Source organism: Prionailurus bengalensis, chromosome D4, assembly GCF_016509475.1.
Source record: "Prionailurus bengalensis isolate Pbe53 chromosome D4, Fcat_Pben_1.1_paternal_pri, whole genome shotgun sequence".
NCBI classification, from domain to species: Eukaryota; Metazoa; Chordata; class Mammalia; order Carnivora; family Felidae; genus Prionailurus; species Prionailurus bengalensis.
Window position 1 is genome coordinate 84,895,218 of NC_057359.1, and position 24,068 is coordinate 84,919,285.

The 24,068-nt window shown below is 38.6% G+C and overlaps 1 protein-coding gene across 3 annotated transcripts in view; it reads left to right on the plus strand.

Annotated features, from left to right (window-relative positions):
* The window catches only part of PBX3 (PBX homeobox 3), a 221,409-nt gene that overhangs the window by 160,155 nt on the left and 37,186 nt on the right, over positions 1–24,068 (plus strand). For all 3 annotated transcript variants that reach the window (XM_043566213.1, XM_043566215.1, XM_043566214.1), the window contains exons 3-5: positions 3,151–3,392; positions 14,049–14,239; positions 23,850–23,985. In XM_043566213.1, coding sequence (XP_043422148.1) covers positions 3,151–3,392; positions 14,049–14,239; positions 23,850–23,985 — 569 coding nt within the window. The remainder of the gene's footprint in view (positions 1–3,150; positions 3,393–14,048; positions 14,240–23,849; positions 23,986–24,068) is intronic.

Consider the following 24,068-nt stretch of genomic DNA (forward strand, 5'->3'; position numbering starts at 1 on the left):
GGATTTGCTGAAAGATATGCAAAAACTGTGGGCTTATAACAAAGCCAAGTTCATTGTTAAACAATGTTTTACTGTGTTTGTATGATTTGTCTAAATCTTAGGGATACTGAAATGAATGTTGTGGTTATAAGTAGATTGCAAATAGGGCTGTGGTGGTTTTTTAACTTTATAATGCTGTTATAACCAAGGAACCTAGATGTAAAACTTTACAAATCTCTGTAAATGTTCTAATATGCGTTTCGGATTAAAAACAAGAATGAGCAATTTTTAAATTACCGTTTTTCCAACTTTAAATCTGAAGATATCAAGATATTTTGGTAACTACACAGTCAAATTCGTTCTGGCCCTTGCAGATTTAGGTTCATTAAAATGTTTATAGGTGCCCAGAGGAGTAGGTGTTATAATTGGAAGCCATGTGTGACTTTGGCAGGTTAGTAAGCTAAGTAATAGTGGGTGAATAGATAGATGGGACGAGGAATAAAATAGCAATCTTGAATGTAAGGTAATATGAATAGAAATATTCAAATTAACAACAATTTTGGAAACTAGATATTAACTATTTAAAGATCCGTAATCATGACTTTGCTTAGTAGAGAAAGAAATTTGATTCACTTTTCCAACTATAGGTATGAAAATGACTTCAGAATTGATAAATAGCCTTCTCAATGTTGCCTAATTATACAGTGCTTTAGTACTTTTCATCCAAAGGAGTATGAACTTTTTGTTAGGAAATGATTTTTCTGATTAGATGTGATGCACATAATTTATAAAGTAAACGCAGAAGGATTGCATTCAAACATTTTTCCTGTATTTGAGGCAAACACTGAAGTGTTGATTTAGTTATGATTTTAGAAGAGATATTATTCATCACAAGGGGAAAATATTATACCAGCTAAAAATACATTCTTATAATTATTTTTATTTGTGTCCACTACTACTGACTTTAAGGATTGCTTCCTGTTGGTATAGTGGTATTAGGAATGCATATTAGGAATGTATAAAAGTGTCATGTCTTTTGCATTTCTTCCTGATGAATTTGCTTCTTCTGTCTCCCTAATAGTCTGCTTCCTTGTGTATTAAGTCACTGAACATGTTGTTTGCCACGCTTGTGCAGGGAAGTGTAATAATTTTGACTGTGGATGTTGATCTGCTATTAAAGAACCTCACCAAATATCCATAGGGAAAAGATCAATATATTTACATACAAGGTGGAAAACTAGAAACCTGGAGGAATCTTGAGGGCAGATAAAAAAAAAAATCACCTTTTCTGGAGAAGCACCAGTATCTGTATAAATAGAAAAAAGAAACAATGAACACATGAAAGTGTGAGCAAACATTTAGTTTAAGAAGGAGAAACTTAGAAGCTGAGTCCAAATGTAAGACAAGACGTTGCTCAGTGAGTCCTCACTGCATGCCAGATGCACAAAACACTTGGTATGTGGAACTACAAGTGTGTCAAGGCCATGAGATTTTAACATCTAACAAAGTGATTTGGATGGAAAGAAAATCAAAGATGTTAAATTAAAAATACCAGTGTAACCAGTATTTGCCAGATCTGGAAGAAATAGCAAATACACGTTTTTCTATTTTTGATTAGCAGCAATGTTGATACTGATTTTATCTTATTTAGAGAGTTATCTAACTTTCTGGTTCCCTAAATGAATTTATTGTCTTAGTATATTACAGTTTTCAAACCTTATTTATTTACCTCTGAACAGGCACCAGATATAATTTTAAATTATTGTGAGTTAGTTTTATTACCCAGTTGAAATTATTCTGAAGTATATTTTTAAATGAAAGTGACAGCTTTAAAGTGTTTTGGGGGAGGAAATTAAAGTTGTGTGTTTGAGTTAAGACAAGCAAGAGCTCTGTCATGCTGTGGGTGTAATTCAGGACATCTAGGAATGAAATCTGTTCTTAAAAGAATTGATGGTAGTTTTAGGTTAGCATATAAAATCACGGAGCTGGTGCTCAGCTGAGTACTTGGCAGCTTATAGATGTTACTGTCATGTAAGTTACACTAGACACAGAGTGTGCACCACTGTGGATAAACAACAACAGGCACAGAGGAAAAAGGCAGCATCCAAATGCCGACATGCAAGATGCCAACTCCCCTCCTCCCCCTTCCCCAAGATGCCTTGTAACTAAGTGTGGGGAACCTGCTTTTAAACAGATTTACAGAGGTTAATTGGGCTGGGATATTTTAGATTATGTTACACATTAATGAAAACGCTGATTTTGAGCTGTCATGACTCCAGTGCTTTTTATACCATGATAATTATTTTAAAACTTTGTCTTCTGTGTTGTTGAAAACATCTTGGCAGAAAGCCTGTGTGACCTGATTAAACCTATGAATTGTCAGCTGTGATCTATAGTTCTCAGATGAGGTTGCTGACTGGGCATCACTTAGGAAGTTCTTGATTTAAAAGCAAAATTACATGGAGACTACTGTGCCCAGCACTGGATTGCCATTTCAATGGTACATTTTTAATACTATATTTAGGGTCCTGATTGCATAGATTGCTTAACAAATTCATTCACTAGTATATGTATATATTTTTTTCAATAATATATACTTTTAAAGCATAGCTAATTACTTCATAGCATATGAATTTCTCTTCTCCCCTTGAAATTATACAATGGAGACTCCCGTCTAATTCTGTTTATTTTCTAATTTTTGGATATAGTTTGTGAATGAATTATTCCATGGGATTTTTAGATTCTGTTCTTCCAATCATACAGGAAAAAAAAAACCAGAATAACTACCTTTAGACGTGTTTGTTTGACATCCTTGGAATTATTTTTGTCCTCTCAAAATCCCAAAGTTTTTACCCCCTTCCCATTTTATGCTTAAAGCATCTAAATTTGGGAAGATTGACATTAGAATATTCTGAGCCGCAGTTACCTTTTTCCAGCAATCCAATCTAGGATAAATTGAGAGGGTGTAATATTAGGAAATCTGGGATGCATGTAAATATTCTCTCAAAGAATTTTCATACTCACGCTTATTGGTAAATGTGAACAAAGAAATTCTCAGCATGAATTGTAGTGCACTAATGTTGTTTGATCATTTTCTCAAATAAACAAAATACTCACACTATTTGTCCTATTTCTCGCTTCTTCTCTCTCTGTCTCTCTCTTTCCTTGAAGGTCTCAGCATCAGAGGAGCCCAGGAGGAGGACCCTCCCGACCCCCAGCTAATGAGACTGGACAATATGCTTTTGGCAGAAGGGGTTTCAGGTCCTGAGAAAGGTGGGGGATCGGCGGCAGCAGCTGCAGCCGCGGCAGCCTCTGGAGGTTCTTCAGATAACTCTATTGAACACTCAGATTACAGAGCCAAATTGACCCAGATCAGACAAATCTATCACACAGAACTGGAGAAATATGAACAGGTCAGCAGCCGCCACTCTCATAGTCCTGCACAAACCCTCTGTTGCTCTTCCATTAGACTGCACTAACCAATTCTGAGGGCTGTGAGGGGTAGGTGTTAACACGAAGAGCAAAATAAATAAGGTCAATGCAAAAACCCAAGTGAATTTCTGGATTCATGAAATGAAGTCCCTTTGAGATTTCGGAGGTGAAGCTGAACCTATTTTATCCCATTCACTTGTTTTCGTTTTACCCATTGCTCACATTCACGCACCCTTTACTACCACACCTGCAACCATCCTTCCCCTCTAACCTCACCGCTTGGTGCCCTTCAAAGCTCGGGTAATGAACATTTACACACTGGCCTTGTTCATGAGTTTTAACAACTTTCAGAGGAAGCGCTGCACAGTGAACTCTTCCTCCTATGCTGTGAGCTCCAGATCCTCCTGGGAATTAATTCTTATGGATTGTGCCAGAATATAGGGGAGGGAGCTAACCGTCACAAAGCAAGCAGGCTCTGGCCTTTCTCTCTGAAGAGGAGACTCCCAGGATAATTCTAGGTAACCTCGGGCTGGGAATACTAGGCATTGTGTGCTAAATTCCTGATTAGAAAGAGAGTGTAGATTAAAAATGCTATTCTCAGCACTTACATTAACCATACCTCACTGAATCTAAGGCATCTTTGATTTTAAGTTGTGTCACTGTTTATGTACCACCAAGGAAAAGTAACGCTACCCAATTTAACTGTAACATGCCGTTGACTATAAAATGCTTCCAAACTTCAGAGATGTTAAAAGGTGGGAAAAAAGAAGTTAAGTCTTAGCTTCAATGAAATAAGGTAAAATGTTGATAGTTTGTTTTAAACATATTTTAGTTGTTAGTAAACCTGAAATCCTGTTTAGTTTGAAGACTTCTCACTAGCAGATAATAAAAAAAAAACCAAAAACCATTATTATAGGAAAAAAAATGTGTCCAAAAAGAAAGATAACATTATTAAGTTCAATCCTGTGAAATTGCCAAGTTTTTAGGTCAAAAACAGTATTGGCAGTTTTATAGAGCCCAACCTAGAATAAGACACTGCCTGGACATCCATCACCCAGATAAATAATGTCAGGATTTTGCCAACCTTATTTTGCCTATTACACACACACACACACACACACACACACACACACACCCCTACCTACCTACCTACCTACCTACCTACCTACCTTGTTCTGGTTTTGGTGGAGTGTTTTCAAGCAAGGCTTAGGCATCATACCATTTCATCCACAGACACTTCTCTGTACAGTCAGGCACTTCTTAAAGTCGGAACACTTTAGTAAGATGTGGGTCTCCTGGTCAGTTTTATTACTGATTTTTTTTCTGAGTTCCCTGCGTAGTTTCAGTAGTATGTGTTATTTTTTTCATTGTCTTCTCAAGTATTCTGGATGTGGTGGCATTAAGTAAATGTAGGATTCTGTTCCAGAGGTGAGTGTGTTTTGAGGAAGGGTAGAAAATTTATGTAGCTTTATGTTAAAATATAATATAAATTAATATTATAAGATATGGGTTTGTTTTTTTTTCTGAATAGTACTTTCTGGGGTCTCAAACTGTATCTCTAGTCTCGTTGGTAGGAATTTTTGGTGGAGGATGTGCAAATAAGAATTTTGGAAAAATTATCTTATGTGTGTATATGCAAAAAAATGGAGCTTTCTGATTTGACATATGAATAATTGAGAGTAAACAAAATAAGTCATGGTTGAAAAAGTTGCCCTGAGCATAAACAGAAGAAAATGATTCCAATTTGTAGCATAATCTTAATCGCATAACTTTGTTAAATACATCTATACATACTTACTAAATAAATACCACCAGTCACCTTGTGTGGAAAGATCTATATAGTATTAGGGACCAAATGGCCCGACTTTCTTGGCTCAGAAATTAAGGTGATTTCCTTACTGTCTCCTGCCATGGTTCTTCACATCAACTTCGTCTGTAGGCCTGCTGGAAGTTAGGTGAGGCTGTCATTAGTCACTGTCACCAGGGGGATTTCTTTGCTTTTGCTTTGAGAATACACACAAGTTCTTCATAAGTTAATCTATACTATGTATATTTGGAATTTTTGGATTAAATATCATATTGGGAAATAATGAGTTTTAAAGTATAATGATGAATCTTATTTCCCAATATATTCAGTAACCTAATAAAAACCGTTTAAGTATATATTTCCTTGCTCATTTTCAACACTTTCGGAAGGAAAAATACAGACATGAAGTCGCTGCAGTATTATGAACAAATAAATAGATGGAGTGTGATGACTGGTTGGCTGAATAACAGAATTTAAGTTTACAGATTTTCTTCTGTAGGTTCTGAATTTTCAGTTCTAGAAACAACACAGCAGCATTTATTTCTCTTGAGTTGTCTTTGGGGCTGGATTTTATAGCTCTTCTGCCTGTAGTTCCTAAGTTACTAGATCAGTGAGTTTTAACAGAAGATAGTCAATTGTTTTTTTGTTTGTTTGTTTGCTTTTTACAAGTGTTTGGTATACAAGTTGTAGGCTTTATCTGGGATAGACCTCCTAGGGATATGCTTTGGAGCAACGAGGAGGGCTAAGCAGAACCAAGTGAGATGAGGGGATGGCATTTCCAAAATAGATGGCATTATCATTTCTATTTTATAGATGAGAAAATGAGACTCAAGTTAAATGATTTGTCCAATGGGTTAGTGTCCAAATCAGGTATTGAAATCAATTTCTGACAATATACCTTCCATTTCCATTGAATTATGCTTGCTACTTATATAGAATTGGAAAATAATTCAGTACATTCTGGTTGTTTCTCATTTGCCCATGTGGACTTGCATTTAGAATGGGATCAGAATACAGCTGGAAAAAACAACTATCTTAATCACTTTCCAGAAAGCATATTTTTTCTCCTAAAAGTGAACACAGGTATTCTGAGTGACAGAAGCCTATTAGTAATTAGGAAGAACATACATGTTAAGGCAGTGGATTCATCAGAAAATTGTGTTGAGTCTTTTACTGAGAGAAATAAACTACATTGGAATCTTAGAGCTATTCACTCTACTGTGTTTTGCAACGAAGCTGTAATGAAAATGTATCTGAAGCCTGTTTAGATTTAGATTGCCATAAAATTAACAAACACCACCACTGCAGTAAATTAAAGTACCTTATAAGCACAGCCACATTTACAAAGCTAAGCAGACGAGAGCTACACTTTGAGCAAAATTAAATCCAAGCCACAAGGCTCAGTTTTATGTGTGTGTTTCAGGAATGGTACCGTCTTTAAAATCCTGTCCTTTTTTCCCTCCAGAAAATATCCTTTGATCATATGTCTTCGTTACATAGGCTCAGATAAAATGATTTTTGATGATAACCATCTAAATTCACTTATACACACTTTTGAAATATTAGGCACAGAATATATAGTATAGTAAGGTTCTTGAATATTACTACCACCCAAAACGAAACAAAACTATTTTATTCTTCTCTTGTTGATCCTGACACCCAACAGGAATATATAATTTTCCAGAGTTTGCAGCTCCTGTCTTACAACACTTCGTTTGGGGTACATTGCTTCCCTCTTTGGCTATGAAAAAAAAAAAAAACCGGTTTCTTCTTTGTCTTTTTGTTGATTAGCTACAAGTTTTGAAAAATGCTTTTACACTACCTTTCAAATATAGCCTTACAAGTAAGGGCCCAACTATTAGAATAAGTGAATTCCTAATGAACTTGAGCCTAGGGTCCTGGGAAGCCTGATTTTAAGAACTGAGGGTCTTCTGGCTTCCTCCGCCTCTCTTCCAAAGGGAAATGGACACATGGTTTTTGCAAATGAAATTTGACTTAGACATTTGCTCTCAGTTAAAAAGAAAAAGATACATCATGCCCTGTGCCGCTCTCCCACTTTGCTTGTACCAGAAGAAATGCTTGTACACAGGCAATTCACTTCATAATTTACAGCTGCTATAATAGAGATGACATATTGAAAGCTATCTACTATAATTATATTGAAATACATTTTTGCTGAAGGCGAAAGTGTTGTAAGGGTCCCAACCCTCCCCGAGCATCTGGGAACCTGCTTCCCGAGTTCACAGATGTCTTTTGAATTCACCTCAAATCAGGTAAAGCACTGGAAGCAAGCATGTACACCAAATGTGCCCAAGACTAACCAGGTAATGTTTAGCTACTACAGGACTTTCAGACTGCAAGGACTTAATCGTGGGAGGAATGGAAATTGAGTGTGGAGCCTAAACCATGGTAAAAGCATGTCCTTGTGCTTTTCGAGGATCTCAACATTATGTGCTTACATTTGCTGGCAAAATCTCCTTTGCTTGTAAAGGAGTTTTATTTTTATCAGGTTAAAAAAAAATACTGATGTTATTACATGAGAGATTGTGTAGCTTAAGAGGCCGGACAGACAAAAGGGTACTATCTGATGGAAACTTTATATTTCATTTTCGAAAGCAAGGCTTTGTCACCGATTGCTCCAAGGGAAAGGTTTTACTTCTTGTCAGCTTTCATGCTGGGTCTTTTCCTTGGCGGGAAAGTGTGTTTGAATGTTCCCCTTTTTTCCCTCCGAGTTTCTGCATTATTAGCTCTATGTACCAAATGTCTCTTTGACCACAAACTTGATTAATCAAATGATTTGTTTTAATATGTGAATACTCTTTTGTTTTCAGCTTCTGTCTGTATAATTCAGGAAGTGGGAAGTCCTGACTATATTAACTGTATTAGGTAATCAGAGTAGGGACTGCTTGCAGAATAGCTAACATATACAAAATATGAATTTCATAAAATTGCCATTTTCATTGTCAACAATAACTGCCATTTATTAAATATTAATTACGTCCTAGGCTCTGTGCAAAGACCTTAGCATGTATAATATAATCCTTATGAAACCCTTATGAGATAGGTTCCTAAATCATGTAATTAGGTAAGAAGTGTTGAGGTACAGTAGATATTTCATCTTTGTGGCTGCTCCTTACACATATTTGTCTCATTCCACTTGGATTAGGAAAAATCTTTAGGTGTTGACTTTTATCCAAAACAAGAAGAATTTGTTGATTTAATAAACATTCCATAAATACAAAATCTATGATATTGGACCAGAGTTACTTGCAAGGTTATAAAGACGTCTAGAAAATGGATGCATGCAAATTTGAGAGGCAATAACTTTTAATAGAGATTTATTCTCTTTGAAAAGTGGATTTTAGAATGGGGGTATCATGATCTGTTGACTACAGTCAGCTTCTCTACATGGTTACAAAAGACCAATTCGGTTGTTAGATCTGATCACTTACCCATTTTAAAGCTTCCTCTAAAGTCAGTGCTTGCTCACTGTCTGATTTTATATTTTTACATTTGTTGATGTGAATTTACAGGCAAGAAAGGGATTGAGTCTTGAATTCACAACTGAAAAACACCGCCACAAAACTTTAACTCGGCACTCTGAAAACTTTGAGTGTAAATGAAATATGTATGGATATTGAGGAGACAGTTTTACTAGCCAATAAATATCATTAAAAACATTATCCGAATAGTTCAAATCCTTCACTGGTTTTGGGTTTTTAAGGAGAAGGGAACCAATGACAAGGAGAAAGGCTCATAATAAGAATTGATTGAAAATGTTTTTATCAGGCAGATCTTTTCATACTTTATGTTCAGTTAACTATGTTCTTGCAATGTGTGTTTTAAAACACAAGCAAAAATGCATCCTAGATAGTTTCAACATCTGGATAAAAAGAAAAAGAGGCTTCTGCCATTGCTTTAGCTCAGAAAATTCAAGGAGTCGAAACTCTCGTTTCCTAAATATTCTAATTAACCAAGGTGTTACTACATTTGTATTGTGGACATTGACCAGAAATTTTTTTAACTGATAATTTCACCTGGAAAAATAATAAGGCAATGAAAAATTTCTCCAATGTCTATTTTAATACTCTAGTCTTGTAAGTGTGATTGAGGTTGTGATAAATGAGCATCCCACATTATAAACGGCATCGATGCTAGTATGTGGTTGGGTGGCCCTTCAAAACAACTCTGCAATCATTTGATCATTCTTACTGCATTTATCTGCTTAAAAAATGTATACCTTTTAAGGAATAGAAGATGAGGCAGTACTGTGCTCTGCTCTGAAACTGGTACAGATGATGCTGTAAATGAGGCTGTAATTTACTTTCAGTGGTATAAAGGAAAAAAATCACTTTGCCTAAAGTGTATGCATCTTTCTTAAGGGTGTACCCAGATTTTAATTATCTAAATGTAAATACTTAACGAATTTTACTTAGAGTAATGAGCTAAAGTGCACACTACATAAATGAGATGTTCTAATTAATCATGTATGAACTACTGGTTTAAAGAAAAGCTATGTGAATTCTGTGAATGTTGGGCTATTGCCAAATTGCTAATCAGCATTTGCATTCATAGATGAGTTCACTTAATAAGTTGTGAGACATTCAGCAAATGTTTTAGGAAATTATGAGTTTTTAGATGCAGAAACTTTTTGCTTTTAACCCTTTTTTTCCCTCACATGCTTCCTAGAAACCATAGGCAAACTTTCTTTCTGGAGAGATTAAAATGCAGCCAGAGAAAAACGTAAGAGAGCTTGCATCTCAGGGATCATTCACATAGGAGTTTTGAATTATTTATCAAGACGTACACCCTGTCAAAGCTATATGTTACTATAATGTGCAAGCTAGGTTTTTAGGAATTTGCAATGTTCTGTGTGCAAATTACAAACGCTTCCATACTCCAGTGCAGCAGTACTCCAGCCTTTTGGTCTTAAGACCTAGACCTAGACTCTTAGAACTTATTGGAGACCCCCAAGAGCTTTTGTTTGGTGGATTATATCTGTCAACATTTATTATAATAGAAATTAAAACTCAGAAATATTAAAAGGATTCATTCATTAATCTTAAAATAGCAATAATGAATCATTATATGTTAACCTAAATACCATTTTTGTAAAAACCTGTTATTTTCCCAAAAGCCTCAGCATCTATTGAGAAGAATGACATTTTTTTTATATTCTTGCAAACTCTTTGATGTTGGGCTCAATAGAAGTCACCTGGATCTTAAATGTGCTTCTGCAGTCAATCTGTTGTCATTGTGGTTGAAATAATACAAAGAACATCTGGATCTGGCCTCACACAAATATGTCATTGGAAAAGGCAGTAGTGGTAATAGCATTTTCAGATAGTTGTGGATTTTCTTCTTTGATACTACACCAAAACTCGGCAAGCCGTAATTTCTTAAAGGTTAGTTACAGTGCAGAGTCTGAACCCATATCAATTAACTCTTTGTACTCTGTTCCTTTCAAATCCATTGGTCTAATATGCACTTGGAATGCATCTTCTACCTATGAATATTTTTGTAACATCATGCACTGATCATTTGGAAGGTATTGGTTCACTGAGTTACGTATATCTTCCAGTGTTGACACATTTCATTACATAATACCAAAATATGTTTATTAGTATCAACATCAAACTAATCAGAAAGTCCACTGAGAAACTGTTAAGCTAACAGTGGTGGATGCAAGTTTTCCAAAATTCTAATTTTCACTTGAAAGCTCAAATTCATTATGACAGACACTACTGTCAGCTCTTTACCTTTACGTGACAAGCACAGTTTGTTCATTTTTGAGGGCATCTGCCAAATACCCAAGTCTGAATAATCAGAATTTGTTGGTTTTGCTTTAAAAAAAAAAATGGTGTTCCATGAAAAAAGCAGCTGTAGCTCACAACTTCAACAATCACATAACTGCTTTTTCTCAAGGTAACTGTCTGTTGATATGCAGTAGAGTGCTTTTTGTTTGTTTCCCATTTTGTCACACAGAATATTAACGACCTAGTGAAGGGCTGGGATATAATAAGATGAATAATTTCTCTTGCTTCACCAAGGACATTCATAAATGAAACTTTCTCTTTGCGTGTGTTTGTGTGAATGCAGGGTGGTGAAGGATAAACAAAGAAGCATCAAAGATTACTTAGTATTCGGTTTCCCAAAGAGTTTTTCTTAGCACATTGGTCCCCAAGATGCTATAGAGCTGTGCTGTCCAGTACGGTTACCACTAGCCACATGTAGATGTCGAGCACTTGAAATCTGGCTAGTATCAGTTGAGATGTGCTATAAATGTAAAATACATACCGGGTTAGAAAATGAACCAAAAGAGATAATGTAACATACGTCACTAACTGTGTTTCTTAAATATTGGTTATGTGTTGAAGTGTTCATAGTTTTCATATATTGGGTTAAGTAAAATATATTTTTAAAATTAATTTCACCTGGTTCTTTTTATTTTTTTAATGTGGCTATGAGAGGTTTTTTTAAATTTTATATGTGGCTTGCGATATATTTCTTTTGGACAGCACTACTCTAGAGAAAAGAGGTTTTATAACCAAATTTATTTGGGAAAAGTTGGCTATACCATTCCCCCTTGAAGATTTATTGTGCACATTGCTGTGTTAGTATTGAGGAGTCTTGCAAAAAAAAAAAAAAAGCTTAAAAAATTTTGCTTAACTCTGCATTTTCCAAATATACTATATTTTGGGACCATGTATTAACATTCTCTGGAACTAGCTATAGAAGTACATACTTTCTGATCCCATCGTAGGGACATAGTTCTAGTCTAATTTTCTTCATTTTATTGGTAACAAAACTGAGGGGTAGAGTTTGTCAAGTTATATCATTTTGAAATTATATGAACATCTCTTTAGAGAAAGCACAAGAAAAAATAAGTACATATATTTCTTGTCAGGATGACCACTTGTTTTCAGTTTGGCCTAAGATAGATAAAGTAATATAATGGGGGACAGTCTTAAGTCTGTTTTTATATTGGTTTCCTTAAAGATAGAACTTCTGGTTTTAGAGCTACACAGTTCCTTGACATTTTACTATGTCGTAACCTAGGACAATAGTTCGTAGCCTTGTTTAGTTATAAACTGGCTAAGAATCTGAAAACAAAACTCCACAGTTGTCCCTTCAGGTATTACACAGGCACACACAACTTGGATAAGATTTCAGGGACTCCTAGACATTCTAAACTTATCCATGGACTCCAAGTTAAGAATCCCTCACATATAGTTCAGGGACAATGTATTTACAGATATTAATCAACATTACTCTCAAATCGTAATACGGCTGACCAATCAATAGATGTTTATTAGATGCCCACTGTGTACAATGCATAATTCTACACTCCAAAGAATCCCATAAGTGTAACATGCTCACTTAAATTGCTTAAGACCTAAGATATACCCCCCAAAATCCTTTCATTGATAAGCAAGACTCATTTTACTTCACCTTAGAAATATTTATAGAAAAGCTCCCTAAAAGCTTAGAGTAACTGCAACACCCAGTGAACTTACTTGAAAGGTTAGTTCTCTAATGAGCAGTTAGAAAAACCATCATGTGCTATATGTGAGCCATGTTCAGGGTATCTATAGGGAAGTGGACATTATTATAGCTTCAAACTGTGTCTTGCGGTGATCAATGATTGTTCTGTCTGCTCGCCCTACCAGGGGCATCTGTACAGTAAGATGCAGAATCTCCCGTCATGCCTTTTTAATGAAAATGCCAGAAGATGTTTTTTATTCAAGGGTGTAAACTGATGCTTTATTTACCAAAGCAGTACTAGATTTCAGCGTGGGCCCCGTTACTTGGTTTTATAGGTCTAAAAGAATATAGGTGAACTGAAAAGAAGGGCTGAGGATTGTTCACTTAGAAGCTCGAGACCCAGCTCTGATCCTTCTTTTCCTGCTGCACGTCCCCTGAAGAGTTGAGCTGCTTTACCCATCTTCCACGGATGGCCCATATCTATGGATAAGGCCAACACCATAGCTAAATTTTACTGGGACATTGGCATGCTTGACGTCCAAGGCCCTTTACATGCCAGGATGGATCTGAATCCCCTCTTCTTCTCTACATACTCTCTCTCATCCTCTGAACTTGCTGCATATTATTTCCGTGGTTTTTCTTGTGCCTCACATTCTTCCTAGTTTCCATCTTTATCCACTTTTCAAAAATCCTACCTATTCTTTAAAGCCCAAATGTCACTGTGCCATGAAGCCTGCTGTGATCTCTGCCTCCACAGGAGGACACTCCTTCCTTGGAACTTAGGAAACACTTATTCACATCTTCCTGTGACACTTTGGAAAGACCGCCTTGAGAATTTTTTATATATTTATTTTATCATAGTAAAGGCCGGGTCCACATCTTGCTCCTTTCTCTATACCTTAAGAGCATCGGGAAGAGCATCGGGAAGAGTTTGCACTCCATAGTCCTTCTGTAAACATTTGTTGAATAAATGTGGAACCCCAGAGAAAATAAGAGGTGCTTAGTATTGACTATAAACATATATTCCTACTTATCCATAGGAGTTGGTAGAGCATATCCTCCAGTGGGAAAACCTCATTTTGGAACTGGGAAAAGGGTGAGGGGAAGGACAGTTGAGTGCGATATGCCTCCTTTGCATGTCCAGGCCATTCGTAGTTTCAGAATTCTTTGCTGCCCCATCTAACTACCGCTGCCATTTGACAAGTGTCTTAGTTTTCATTTTACCCTACCCACTGCATAACACCACTGGCAATTGCAAATGAGGTGGAAATTTAGATGTTAATGTTTGGGTGTGATAATCTAAAATACCAGATTCCTAAGGAGTGACTTTTTTTCCCCTTTACAGGCATGTAATGAATTCACTACACATGTGATGAACCTTCTCCGAGAGCAGAGTAGAACACGTCCCATTTCCCCAAAAGAAATTGAAAGAATGGTGGGCATCATCCATCGAAAATTTAGTTCCATTCAGATGCAGCTCAAACAAAGCACTTGTGAAGCAGTTATGATTTTAAGATCAAGGTTCCTTGATGCCAGGTATGTGAGGCCACAAATCTGTTGCATGGCTCTTGCCCCCCCTCCCCCTTCACTCCTTGTATATTATTTTCTGTAAAACTGGCCAGTTGGTCTTAGATTCGTCTTTAATTTGGGTGTAAGAGCTCTTCTCTACAATAGATAGCTAATATCACCTCATGGTGCCTGCACTGTCAAGGTTCCTCTTGTTTGGGGGTGGACCTATTAGCTACCAGTTTGGTGACTCAGGAAACAGGATTTAGTGCTGCTACTAATGACTTAGGAAGATGGAGCCTATAATTCTGATGCTACAAAGTATTTTTAAGGATAATTTTCAGTATGTGTAACTCTGTACTTTAACAAAGGCTTGTGGTCTAAGAATTTCTTGATGTTACATTACCTGTGCACATTATAAGAAAATATTTGGAAATACTAGTGTCCCCAAGAAGGAAGTGGTGTTGTAGTTCATAGCAATTACCACAAAACTCCGCCTATCGTTGTTCCAAATCAAGGAAGAAAGCCTGTCAGTTTCTCCTGTAGGGATAATAATTTCCGTTTTATCTGAAACGTTCACCGAGTTTTGCAGGAGTTAATCAATTGTATATGGTGTGTTGGACCTACTGGGTGACGTAACTGAATTGTCACGTTCCTGCTACATGCTGCCTCAGCAGGGATGCCTCTTGGGCATTGCTAAAGCTTGTGATCGGCCTTCAGCTTTGGAAAGGAGTTTCTGATTTGTTTTGCTTTCTCTCCCTTGCAATCTGACAGAGGTGGTAATTATCATCCACATTTTGCAACATTGAAGAAAATAAGTTAGCTTCTCAACTGGAAAACAGGTTGTGGAAGGGTGTTCACGCCAGAGCTCTGCCTTAGGGCCCAACAAAGAAACACATGCCACCAACTATACTACTGTTCTAGTTAAGGAAAGCCCCAGATCATTTCCACTTCCTTCTTCTTCCGTACTGAATTAGTCACCAGTTTTCAGCCTTTCTCACATTAGCTCACTCTTCCTGCCCACACACCGCTCAATCCTTGCCTACCATTTTGTACCTGGACCAGCGCGGTCCTCTCCTGTGCCTCCCTGTCTCCAGCCTCAATCCCTTTCTCACCCCTCTTCCACACCCCGTTTCTGTTTCTGCAGCATCTCTGTGATGCCTTAAAAATCACAAGTAGCTTTTCCATGCTGGATAACTCACACGCGACTTAATCTAGCACTTAAGGCCTAATGTGACCTGTTCTCACCTGATTACTTTCTTGTTAAGATTCTTTAAAGTTTTGTGTTTTTTCCCTATTTGAAAAATCCCAAGCTCAGTACGGAAAATTGGAAAACCTATAGGATAGAAAGCTGAAAGATAAAAGACAACCGCATTTTTGCTACCTAAAGAAAAAAATTCACTGTAAATCCTTTAATACGTTTCCTTCTGGTTTGGGGGCTTTTAAAAAATGTTTTTGTGATGGTACAATATGCATAATTTGGTTTGCTTTTTAAAAAATTTACCCTGACTAAATAAAACATTTGTATAAAGTATAAGCTATATCTGAGCTTTCAGCAAATTGTAATCTTTTTGCTGGTGGAGGGTCTTGCCTCAATGTTGATGGCTCCTGACTGGTCAGAGTGATGGTTGCTGAAGGCTGGGGTGGCTGTGGCAATTTCTTAAGACAACAATGAAGTTTGCTGCACGATTGACTCTTCACAGACAATTTCTCTGTAGCATGTGATACTGTTTGATAGCATTTTACTCACAGTACAGCTGCTTTTAAAATTGGAGTCAGTCTTCTCAAACCCTGCTGATTGATCAATTAAGTTTATATAAAATTCTAAATTCTTGGGTGCCTGGGTGGCTCAGTTGGTTGAGCATCGACCTTGATTTCAGCTCAGGTCATGATCCCTGGTCATGGAATCAAGCTCTGCATCAGATTCTCTGCTGAGCACGGAGCCTGCTTAAGATTCTCTCTCCCTCTGCCCCTACCCCTATTCACTCTCGCTCTCCTCTGAATTAGAAAATAAAATAGTCTAAATCCTTTGTCATCATTTCAACCATCTTCACAGCTTCTTCACCAAGAGTAGATTCCTTCTCAAGAAATCACTTTCTGTGCTCATCCATAAGAAGCAACTCCTCATCCATTCAAGTTTTCTCGTGAGTTGGCAGCAACTCAGCCCCATCTCTAGGCTCCACATTTAATTCTAGTTCTCTTACTGTTTCCACCACATCTGCAGTGATTTCCTCCACTAAAAAATCATGAGGGCTGGAATCAACTTCACTTAAATTCCTGTTAATGTTGATGTTTTGATCTGTTCCCATGCATCACAAATGTTCATAATGGCCTCAGAATGGTGAATCCTTTCCAGAAAGTTTTCAAGTTACTTTGTCCAGATACATCAGAGGAATCACCATCTATGGCCACTGTATCTTTACAAAGTGTATTTTCTTTTTTTTTTTTTTTTTTTTTTGACATTTATTTATTTTTGAGAGACAGAGAGCATGAGCAGGGGAGGGGCAGAGAGAGAGGGAGACACAGAATCAGAAGCAGGCTCCAGACTCTGAGCTGTCAGCACAGAGCCCAGTGCAGGGCTCGAACCCATGAACTGTGAGATCGTGACCTGAGCTGAAGTCGGAAACAACCTACGGAGCCACCCAGGCACTCCTACAAAATGTATTTCTTAAGCAATAAGACTTGAAAGTCAGAATTGCTCCTTGATCCATGGGCTGCAAAATGGATATTATGTTAGTTGGCGTGAAAACATAATCTCATTGTCCATGTCCATCAGAGCTCTTGGGTAACCGGGTGCATTGTCAATGAGCAGTAATATTTTGAAAGCAATATTTTTTTCCCCGAGCAGTAGGTCTTAACAGTGGGCTTAAGATAGTCAATAAACCATGTTGTAAACAGGGGTGCTGTCAGCCAGGTTTTGTTGTTCCACTGATAGAGCACAGGCAGAGTAGATTCAGCATAATGCTTAGGGACCCTACAATTTTCGGAATGGTCAATGAGCACTGACCTCACCTTAAAGTCACCAGCTGCATTAGCCCTAACAAGAGAGCCACAGCCTGTCCTTTAAAGCTTTGAAGCCAGGATTGACTTCTCCTCTCTAGCTATGAAAGTCCTAGATGGCATCTTCTTCTAATAGAAGGCTGTTTGGCCTACATTGAAAATCTGGTGTTTAGTGGAGTCCCCTTCATTAACTATCTTAGCCAGTTCTTCCAGTTAACCTGCTGCAGCTTCTATATCAGCACTTGCCGCTTCAACTTGCACTTTTCTGTGATAAAGATGGCTTCTTTCCTTAAACCTCACCAGCCAACGCCTACTAGCTTCAGACTTTTCTTCTGCGGCTTCCTCACCTCTCTTAGCCTTCACAGAATTGAAAAGAGTTAGAGCTTTGTTCTAAGTTAGCATTTGGCTTCAGAGCATATGTTCTGGCCTGTTTGGGCTTCCATTCAGACCGCTAAAACTTTTTCCATCAACAATTTGGCTGTTTTCACTTTCTTACCATTCATGTGTTCACTGGAAGACCACATTCAGTTTTCTTCCAGAACTTTTCCTTTTGGGGAGCCTGGGTGGCTCCATCGGTTGGGTGTCTGACTCTTGATTTGGGCTCAGGTCGCTATCCTAGGGTTGTGGGATTGAGCCCCACAACGGGCTCTGCACTGGGCCTGGAGCCTGCTTGAGATTCTCATTCTCTCTTTTTCCCTCTCTCTGTCTCTTTCTCTCTCTGTGCCTCTGCCTCTCTCCCTGGCTCATGCTGTCGCTCCCAAAATAAAATTAAAAAATATTTTTTTTAATAAAAAAACCCCAACTTATCCTTTGCATTCACAACTTGGTTGACTGGCTCCAGAGGCCTGGGTTTTGGCTATCTTACTAAGCTTAATAAAGACATGCCATCCTCACTGAGCTCAGTCATTTCTACCTTTTGATTTCAAGTGAGAGACATGTACTTTTCACTCCTTGTACTTGGATACTTAGAGACCATTGTAGGGTTACTCATTGACTTAATGCCATATTGTTGTGTCTCTGGGAATAGGGAGGCCTGACAAGATGGAGAGAGTCGGGGGAAAGAGGAGTCCAAACACCCACAACATTTATTAAGTTTGCTGTCTTAGATGGGTGTGCTTCTTGGCACCCAATAACAGTCACAGTAGTAACATCGAAGATCACTGATCACAGATCACCATAACAACTATAATAATAAGATAAGAGTTTGAAATATCGCAAGAATTCTCAAAATCTGACACGGGGACACCAAATGAGCAAAAACACTTGGAAAAATGGCTCCGACAGATTTGCTCAATGCAGGGCTGCCACAAACCTTCACTTTGTTAAAATTGCAGTATGCCTGTGTGCTATACAATTCTATTCAATTATGCAGTGAGATGTAACAGGGTAAGTGCTGTGAAGAAAATAAAGCGATACAAGGGAAGAGAAAATGATGGAAAGAGGATACTATTTTAAACAGATGTTTTTTAAGTTTATTTATTTATTTTGAGAGAGAGAGAACATGCATGCATGAGTAGGGGAGGAGCAGAGGGAGAGAGAGAATCCCGAGCAGGCTCCATGCTGTCAGCACAGAACCTGATGCGGGGCTCAAACTCATGAACCACGAGATCATGACCTGAGCCGAAACCAAGAGTTGGAGGCTTAGCCAACTGAGCCACCCAGGCACCCATAATCAGATTTTTTTTTTTCAAAAATTTTTGATGTTTTTTAATTTGAGACAGAGAGAGACAGAGCATGAGCAGAGGAGGGGCAGAGAGAGAGGGAGACACAGACTCTGAAGCAGGCTCCAGGCCCTGGGCTGTCAGCACAGAGCCCAACGCGGGGCTTGAACTCACAGACCGTGAGATCATGACCTAAGCTGAAGTCAGACATTTAACCGACTGAGCCACCCAGGCACCCACATAATCAGATTTTTATGGAAACTAGTGTTTCAGTGAAAATCTTTATGCATTGAAACTTTTTGATCTTTCGGGTTATTTCCTAAGGATTAATTCTCAGAAATGGAATTATTAGATCAAAGTTTGAACATTTTTAGTGCTCTCATTATATCATTGAATTGTTCTTTCCTGTGTTTAATCCAAAATGAAATCCCTCTTGGTCTTACCTGTTTCCTCTGACTAGAACCACTTATCCTGCCACCATCCCATCTCCCTCCCTCCCCCTCCCCAACCCTCATCCCTGGCCTTCCACAGTAAACCCTGTTCTCCCAACCCTATCCCCAACTTGGTCACCAGTAATCTGTCATCTGTGAGGGTGTCCAGCATGGAGCCTGGAGTGGAGCACGCACTTGTGTTTGTTGATTTAGTGAGACTTTGCTTATCCTTCCAGGCCCAGCCTAAATGCTCCCTTTTTCGGAAGCTCACTGGAATCACTGGACTCGTTCTTGCCTTCTCTTCAACCCTGATAGTACACTTTTACAATTCTCTAGGCCAAACTTCATTCAGACTGCCTTTCTTACAGCTTTTCAGGAACATTTCTCTTCCCGAGTAAGCCACATTGTCATTGAAAGCAACCGCCAACTCTTGAACATTCACACTCCCCACTATATTCCAGCAAGCAAAAGGTAAATTATTGACCAACCAGATGAATGCATGTTTCCACGTAATACTTCTTAATAGCTCAAATCAAAGAGCTGAGGTAGTGTCAGAAAACAAGAAACGTTTCGAAACTATTTTTCAAGTTTTGAATATTTTAATAAAAAATATTATGTAACAGATATTTAAAAGTACTTCCTTCAGAAAAGAATCCTTCCTTACAATTGCTATCCTTATTTCTACTGAGACTTTCCCATTCTCGTTAACATGTGTGTTTTTCTTTCCTTTTTTTTTTTTTAAACATAACCACATTCATAATGTATACACCTAAATGATTTATTTCTCCTCCAAGAAGAGGAAGGGTGTTAACAAGCCAGGGTGAGCAGAGGTGGAATAGGAAGGTGGCAGAGCTTGGAGCAGAGCCCCTTCTCCCGCAAAGGCTGCTGTTAGTGCTGTTGTGATGCTGATGGGACACAGCCCTGGGACCCAGTCCCCGGGGCACACTGGCCTCAGGCGCAGCCATTTAGAGTATGCCAAACCCTGGGGGGAATGAAACTTAGGGGGATGCTTAATGGGCATTTCCTACAGAATGTTTTCCTAAAAAACAAAGTATAACAGCAAGTCCTTCAGTGTTAATGCCTTCAAGTGAATGCAGGCGCTGCTTTTCGGTTCCATGTGTTCTTCTGGTGTCTTTTACAAGCTCCTGCACTGGGGAGGCCAGGCTTTCCCACTCTAGGCAAACATGCTCTTTCAGATCATAGGATTTCCTTGCTCACCGTGGCTTTTCATAGAGCCACACTCACATTGTCCTGGTAATTGGACAAGCCGAAGTGTGTACCAGTGCAAACCTTTCAGGAATAAATTTGCCTCGGCCCTCGGCTCTTCTGGTAGAAGGTGCTCTAGTAATTTGGACACGGCCAGTGTCCCTGGGGTGAGGGATTCTGCTGTGCCCAGAGAGTTGTTCTCCAAGGTTTTTCATTGTTTGGTAAAATCATTCCCAGGCACAGTCGACAAATGAGCCAAGCTTATCTTCACTTTCCCAGGTATCTTCCTGCTCATTCCTCCCTTCATTTCCCAAAGAAATGCCCTTGTGTCATCCCCTCCAGTGTAGCCTCGGTCTTGCTGCTGGACTCCATGTTTTATTTATTATTGTCATTGTTATTATTATTGTTATCATCGTGATCTAATTGGCTTTATTCAACCATTCAGGAACTGAGCAGCATCCCATCTCACAAGGAAGGGCCCTCTGGACTCCATGTTGTAGACTTAGAGTCACAGATTCACATGCTTATGTATAATGGAATCGAGTGCAGTGGCTGGATGAGGGACAGTGAGGATTAGAACAGATGAGTGCCTATCTGAGGGCACAGCCATCACTTAGAATAAGCCTGTGGCTGGCTTCTGAGAAGGTGGGACCCATGTGACTGATCTTCCAAATTTTCATAAGAAGCCAGAAACTTAGATTTTCATGAGTAGGTCATTATTGTATGGTCTCAACAAATATGATCTGTGAGCCAGATAATCATCTATAGATTTGACAGTTTCAAGATCTATTCTAGACCTTTTCCACCCTACTCACCCACACACCTACTGGCAGAAGGTGCCTCTTCAAAGTGCCCCCATGTCAAAGGAATGCATGGCTGTTGCAAAAGTCCCACCTGCTGTTCTTGGAGTATTTCTCTCCCTTCCCTTCCTTTCCTTCCTTCTCTGTCTTTCCTCACCACCTCCCCCTTTTAATTCATCATCACATCCTTTTAATCGCTAAATAGATCTTGAATCTCTTCTTCCTCCTTCAGGAAACGACCAACGGTTCAAGCTTCCAAAATATATTGAAATTAGGAAATTTCAGGACTCATAACCTGAGATGTTTTGATCAGGCCTAGATTTCTTCCTCCTTTGACTCTCCCTTAATGTGGAGACATAGATCACATACTTCACCTGCCATGTTAGTGACATCATTTTAACTAGGAGAATCTCATAGGGTCTACACATTTTACAACTGCCTACTGACTCTTTCCTGAGTATAGGATAGCACAAGTGAGAAGATCATTATGATTATTTGGAAGACAGTGTTAAGAAAATTATTTGGAGAAAGTATTTTCTAGTTACTGGAGGATCTAATTTATTTAAAAAGATTTCTTTAAAGTCTATTTACTATGGAGAAAGAGACACACACACACAGAATCTGAACTAGGCTCCAGGCTCTGTGCTGTCAGCACAGAGCCCGATGTAGGGCTCGAACCCACGAACCATGAAATCATGACCTGAGCCAAAGTCGGACATGTAACCAACTGAGCCACCCAGGCACTCCACTGTAGGATCTAATTAAAATTTTGTTTTTAACATTTATTCATTTATAAGAGACAGAGAGAGATAGAGCATGAGTGGGGGAGGGCAAAGAGAGAGGGAGACACAGCATCTAAGCAGACTCCAGGCTCCGAGCTGTCAGCACAGAGCCCAACGCAGGGCTCAAACCCACGAATCGTGAGATCATGATCCGAGCCGAAGTCGGATGCTTAACCAACTGAGCCACCTAGGTGCCCCTGGAGGATCTAACTTAAAATGAAGTCTGACAAATGCTAATTTTCAGGCTTGAATTCTTTAAAATCATAATAACAAGACCCAAATATAAATAACATTTTTGCTATTTGGAATAAATTGTTAATAAATATTTGATCTTCTAACTCTGTCACCACCTTCCCAGTAAAAACAGCAAAAAAAAAAAAAAAAATCCTCCCCTCCTCTTTTCCCTTGTGACCAAATCATGCCTTAATCCAGGCAGTTGCTTGAGTAGAAAAATCTAGAAAGCCTTAATGTATTTTTTTTCTTTACCTTCCTTCTCTGTCTTCTCCACCCACTGCCCCCATCCAATCCATCACCAAGTCCTGCTGCTTTTACCTTTCAGATAGATCTTGAATCCTTTTTATTTCCATTACTCTCACCCTATGCCAAGTTCCCATCATCCTTCAGTTTGATCATTGCACATGTTCCCTTGAATATCTACATTTTCTGGGTGCCTAGGTGGCTCAGTCAGTTAAATATCTACATTTCCTTTCATGCCCTCCTCCAACTAGTCTCTGCAGTCAGAATAATGTTTTTAAAACATAAAACTTAAAGCCAGGGCACCTGGATGGCTCAGTTGGTTAAGTGTCTGACTCTTGATTTCAGCTCAGGTGATGATCTCACAGTCTGTTGGCTCAAGCCCCACTTAGTGTTAATAGCACAGAGCCTGCTTGGGATTCTCTCTCCCTCTCTTTCTCTACCCCTCCCCCACTTGCTCTCAAAATAAATAAAAATAAAAACTTAAAAAAAAAAACCCATAAAACTTAAAGCCTTTAATACCTTTCCGTTGCACTTAAAATAAAATCCAAAAGTTCTTAGGGGGTCCACAAAGCCTATATAATCTGGCACCTGCCCATCCTTCCATACTCAACTCACACGTTCCCTGAGTTTTACTGTGTTTCAGTCTCCTCTACCCCTTTGGAATTCCCAAGTTTGTTTCTGTTTCAAGACCACTTTCTCTGCTCGTTCCTCTTCCCATCTACTCTTTGACTAACTCCTACACATTTTCCAGGTCTCAGGTTAAATGTCACTCCTTCAAGGAAACCTCTCTGGACTCTGTAATCTATGTGAGATTTCCCTCTTAGACGCTTTCATTATCCCATACTTTTCCTTCATAGTTTGTGATAATTCATAATTTGTAATCATTTCCATGACACATGTTTAATGGCTTTCTTCCCCCTAACTTTCTACTCTCTCCCTGAACCCTCCGATCTCCTTTAAGCTCTCTGGTAGACCTTACCTGCTTTGTTTCAACTGGATCTTCCCTGAGGACCTATAACACATTAGATCCTTGTCGCATAATTTAAAGAATAGAGATAATTGTGCTTCACATTCTTGTATTTTTAGTGATCCTACATCTTAACACGAGTTGGACGGTGCTTTGGAGGATGCCAAGAGCGTAATTGCAATATTGGTGTGATAAATCAGACCCTAAGAATGTTTAAAAACATAGAAATCTAATCTTTTTGTATGATCCTAATCAATATATCCCTCCTTGGTTAAGACCGATTATAACTGTAATTCTCTTTTGCTTCTTGTCATAGACGAAAAAGGCGTAACTTCAGTAAACAGGCCACCGAAATCTTGAATGAATATTTTTACTCACACCTCAGTAACCCCTACCCCAGTGAAGAAGCCAAAGAGGAGCTGGCCAAGAAATGCAGCATCACAGTGTCACAGGTGAGAGGGCTCCAAGGGTCTGTCTCGCTTCCCTATGAATCTAGGAACCCTATTCTTTCTTCCCGGTATCACCGAATTTCAGA